Genomic DNA, 5,169 nt, shown 5'->3' with positions numbered 1-5,169 from the left:
GTGTTGTATATTTGATGTATTGCTAAAATAAAGGTTCAATATAATAAGTAATAAACTTGAGTTCTTAGAGATTTTTGCTTTAGTGATTCAGACTGACTACAAAGAGACCACATTCAAGTCCTCCATCCCCCACTTAGTCTGACTGCTGCTCTCTCTGCTGCTCTCTCTGGCTCCACAACAAACCCCGCCCAAACCCCACAATCAAGAGGTGTGAATACCCAGCCAGCCTACAAGTAGAGGATGGTAAGTGCTTTACAGCAGAAAGAGACTTGGGACCAGCAGAAAAATCTTGTGTTTATAGGATGTGTTGTAAGTACAGTCATTGTAAATAATATGTACATTTTGTTATTTTAATTACATTTTTTAAAACATTGTGTACCTTATGAAATTAGATCAGTGTTGGCTGCTAACTTGGTCATTATCTTAAATATTTCACCTATGTGTTTGGATAGGGGCTGGGGGTGAGGAAAGAGACTGTCTGTAATGGTACTCTTATCTTTATATTGTGGAATAGGGTGCCATTTTGGATTCAACCTAAGTTCATTCTGGTCATATTTATGAGGTGTTCCCCATCTCTCCTTGCAGCCATTCGATGAGACGGGCCGTAGAACCAGCGCTATGAAGAGCACCAATTGGGATGCGTCTGTCCTCCACTCTGGAAAATGGGACAGGGTCCGCTCCTGCTGAGGACGTCCTGGGTGAAGGAGGGCATGGAGAACAGCCCCGAGATACTACAGGTGATAACATTTTACCTCTCATTCTGGGAGGAGGGAGAGAAGGAGGTAGTTAGAGGGGTAGGGAGGGAGGTAGAGAACACCTCTGTGTTTGGAGACATTGGATCAGCATTCTTGTCTGGTCTCCTGTTAGCACATTTTATGTAGGGAAGCAAATTATCCAACATGTTTTGACATTCCTGGGAGTGTGTAAACTTGTATTTACATTTTAGCATGTATTTAGCATTTTTGAATGTTTTCTATAGTTTTATAATCTTGAAAATATATCAATTTACCAATTTGACCACTTGGAGGCCACTTGGGTACATTTGGGAAAATCGTGAAGGACACCTGGGTGACTTCATAGTAAATGTCATGTAGCTTGCTTATTGGGTGACTTCATAGTAAATGTCATGTAGCTTGCTTATTAGTCTTCCTGTTATCAGTCTGAAACTTTGCACATACACTGCTGCCCTCTTGTGGACACCATCTAAATTACAACCAGAGTCACGACTAGATTTGAGACCTTTCTGTTGCATTTCTGTACAAAACAATACAAACAGTTGTTTTTTTCTTTTCTGCTACCAGATCTATTATACTCCCCTATATTCAATTCACATTTCCACAAACTTCAAAGTGTTTCCTTTCAAATGGTATCAAAAATATGCATATCCTTGCTTCAGGTCCTGAGCTACAGGCAGATTTTGGTACGTCATTTTAGGGGGAAATTGGAAAAACGGGGCTATCCCCTTAATGGACTAAATTTGCTTTTTCTTTCAAAAACAAACATTTCTAAGTGGCCCCAAATGAATGAATGTGTGTGTGTGTGTGTGTGTGTGTGTGTGTGTGTGTGTCACAAGAGTAAGTACACCCCTCACATTTCTGTAAATATTTGAGTGTATATTTTCATGTGACAACACTGAAGAAATGACACTTTCCTACAATGTAAAGTAGTGAGTGTACAGCTTGTATAACAGTGTAAATTTGCTGTCCCCTCAAAATAACTCAACACACAGCCATTAATGTCTAAACCGCTGGCAACAAAAGTGAGTACACCCCTAAGTGAAATATCCAAAATAACCAGTGATCAGGGTCAACAGCATCAATGTTACAGTATAACTTTGATCCGTCCCTCGTCCCTACCCAGGCGTGAACCAGGGACCCTCTGCACACATCAAAAACAGTCACCCAGGAAGCATCGTTACCCATCGCTCCACAAAGCCGCGGCCCTTGCAGAGCAAGGGGAACCACTACTTCAAGGTCTCAGAGCATGTGACGTCACCGATTGAAACGCGAACAACAGTAACTAGCTAGCCGTTTCACATCCGTTACACTCGGGGTGCTGAAAGGACAACGGCCGTAATACCTGTGCATTCCATGGCGTTGAAGGAGAGACCGTTCTGGTCAAACACAGAGCCAGGAGACAGCAGTCAAACACAGCATCAAGTAATGTTACAGAATAAGCAGCCCATTCATTCCAGTAGCCCCATGAAGTCAGAACAATACAAAAAGCACAACCATTTCATTTCCAAATGGAGTTTTACCATGATATGGCATTTTTGTAGTGACTGAGTAAGCCTAAATGTAAAAGTAAGCCTCAAAACTGCCACCTTTATTATGAGGAGGAAACATTTAGGCAGCCAGGACCATAGGCCAGGACCGCTCTGTCCTAGCTCTCACTGCAGGCCAGTGCCATGGATGGACATCTTTGAAGTTTGTCCTCTAGTAATTTAGGAGGGCAACTTTATGAAGGCCTCCTCACAATGGCCTTATCATACAACGCTCAACAGAAAGAAAAAAATACATAGGCTATTTTTATTGCTCACATTTCTTGCGTTGATGATGTATTGAAGTCATGCAGTTTTATGTACCACACGGGACAGCTTGGAAAAAGCAACGGTCGGTGGAACTCTGACGCCATCAAGTGGACAATTGCTTCAGTTCCGTTGTGGCAGAAACGCTACCAGAGATATTTGATACAAGATCTAATTTTATGTCTATATTATCTCCAAATTATTTCCCTCCACCCCCACCCGTGATATATTATTATTCCAATTTAACTGTTAATATGGTTTTAATTTAACAACGCATTCTCTCATTTCTGATTGGAGGGCGGATGACCACATGACTTTAGAACCTTCAACTGTGTTACTTTGTAACAGTTAAACCTGGTGATTCCTGAAGTTGATCAACTCGCAATCCATGCCGTCATTTATTTAAAGCATAATCATTTTTTTATGGGGGAAAATAGTATACAGAGCTAATTTTGGTGTAACCATCGTCGAATTTGACGTGTCGGAGAACGGCCAATTCCTCCCGAAACCATTGTGGGTATCGCTTCTTGGCCTTTTGGCTAAGATCAAGTGTAGACTGAACAGAGACAAGACAGAGGCCCAATTCTTCGGACCATGGGCAGACCCAGACTTGACCAGACTACCTCTGACAGTAAAACTGACAGACATAAGGGTACTGGGGGTAAAGTTTGACCGGGGGTAGGAGGGAGCGGTAACTGGAGTGGAATCCTGGGGACAGTAAGACAGAGATTAGGTTTTTGGGGACTAGGACAGCTGACTTTTGAGGGCAAGGTTTTAGTCATTAAAGCTGTGATTTTACCTGTGCTTTTATTAATCAGTTCTGTTTTTATCCCCCCTCGAAGGAGTATTTTAACCTGGATCGGATGCTTTTTTACTTCCTGTGGGGAGGCAAGTGGGAGAGACTGAGGAGGGAGGTGGTCAAGAGGCCCAGGTCCAAAGGGGGGAAAGGCTTGCCTGACCTCTACTTGTTCCTGGGCAGCCGCTACACAGCGTTACATCTGACTCTTGCCACCTCCCCAACAACAAGACTCAGGCCCTCGCACGGTTCTGGCTGGGATCTTACCTCAGGTCTCTGAGGCTGATCCCAGTCGACCTGCAAGCCCCAGACTCTTTCCTGCTACCCCCGCACTACGCCCAGCTCCAGAAATTAAGACATTTTAAACTAGAAAAAGAAATAGTCACGGTCTTAACAAAACACCGCTCTCTTCTCTCTCATGTGCAGGTTTGGGAACCAGTGTGTCCAGTGCGCGGGCTCGCTGTAAGTGAGCCCACAACGGTTTGGCGCAACGTGGCCCATCCTGCTCTTCTGAATCGGCATCGGGACCTGTCCTGGATGGTCGCCCACGAGATCCTCCCGGTCAGGGCCGTTATGCACTCACGGGGGCATGGCGAGGACATCCGCGTGCCCCGACCAGGCTGCGGCCAAGAAGAGTCGGTGAGGCACATGCTCTGGGAGTGCAGAGCCGCCAGGGACCTGTGGAAGGAAGCAGGCTCCCTGATCACCTCATGTCTGCCAGCAGGGAAGGACCTAACACCTCAGCTCGTGCTGTACGGGGTGGGCCGAAGGCCCATTCCACCGAAGGCCTTCACCAAGTTCTGGCCCACCCTCACGTGCCTGAAGGAAGCACTGTGGTCCTCCCGCAACCTGCTGGTAGCAAAAAAACGTAGAGACCACCCCCCAGGCAGTGGCCATGGTAGCCACGGAAGCCCTGGGGTGGTACGGAAGGAAGGGGGCCTCGACCCCAGGTGAAGGGTCCCCCACAACACCCCAGGTCCCGGCGGCCACGGCTGACAGCGCTGCGGCGCCTAGGGGAGGGATCTCCTCTGGTCCCCGAAGGACGGGAAGATGATCTATTCAGAAGAGCAGGATGAGGCGAGTTTGATAAGGACTCACCCCGCTCCTGTACAAGGGACCGAAGACAGCCTTTTAACAAAGTGACTTTTTAACATGTTTCTCATGTCTTAAAACATTTTTATCTTTGTTAAATCATTTGTACACATTTTAAAAGGCTTTTACAGATTTTAATTTTTATACAATGAAAAGTACTTTCCCAAATGGTTGTTTTTAATTGTCACAACAACATGTACTTTTTAACAAATTTAAATGTAATTTTCAAATGCTGTGTTTTATGCATTGTTGCCGTTTTTATGTGTAAAAATGATATGCAAATATGTATGAGCTGTTTTTAAAAGGAATCGTGATAATAAAAACTTTTCCAAAAGAAAAAATCTGTTCTTATCAGTTTAATATCTGATACATCCCCTATCTGGGGACCATATATTAAATAGATTTTTGGAATAGGGAGATGGAATAGGGGCTTGCTCCGTCCATTCCACGCATCGACCTGGTATTGCAGTAACCCCCCCTGTCGTTGTAAATATAAATCAAGCGTGGTTTCGTTTTAGTCTATATTGTAGTGTCACATTGTCACACACACAGTTGATCTTAGTGTCAGTTGTGGCTTGACAGTGCTGGTCAAGTCGGTCACCGTTATATTGAGCTGATGTGAATGGTGCGTTAATCTTTAAAAAAAAGTTTAGGTCACGTACTGCTTACTTGCAAGCTCTCAACAGCGCAATACACACGATCAAACATATACACAAATAGCTAAGTACTAAAGTAGTCAAAAACACTTATGATT

At 44.4% G+C, this 5,169-nt stretch overlaps 1 protein-coding gene and 1 pseudogene across 2 annotated transcripts; both read left to right on the top strand.

Moving 5' to 3' along the window:
• Positions 1–200: 200 nt before the first annotated feature.
• LOC135531108 (uncharacterized) lies at positions 201–4,334 on the top strand. 2 transcript variants are annotated; one of them, XM_064959226.1, is made up of 3 exons: positions 201–243; positions 586–737; positions 3,750–4,334. In XM_064959226.1, the coding sequence occupies exons 2-3, from the start codon at positions 663–665 to the stop codon at positions 4,275–4,277; spliced, it is 603 nt and encodes a 200-aa protein (XP_064815298.1). In that variant the 5' UTR covers positions 201–243; positions 586–662; the 3' UTR covers positions 4,278–4,334. The 2 variants fall into 2 exon arrangements, with proteins under 2 accessions (XP_064815298.1, XP_064815297.1); XM_064959225.1 differs by having other exon boundaries at positions 230–309.
• A 400-nt stretch (positions 4,335–4,734) lies between these two features.
• LOC135531113 (U2 spliceosomal RNA) lies at positions 4,735–4,910 on the top strand (annotated as a pseudogene).
• The last annotated feature ends 259 nt before the right edge of the window (positions 4,911–5,169 follow it).

This window comes from Oncorhynchus masou, unplaced genomic scaffold (assembly GCF_036934945.1).
Source record: "Oncorhynchus masou masou isolate Uvic2021 unplaced genomic scaffold, UVic_Omas_1.1 unplaced_scaffold_1517, whole genome shotgun sequence".
Lineage (NCBI taxonomy): Eukaryota > Metazoa > Chordata > Actinopteri > Salmoniformes > Salmonidae > Oncorhynchus > Oncorhynchus masou.
This window is presented reverse-complemented; position numbering and strand designations above follow the sequence as displayed.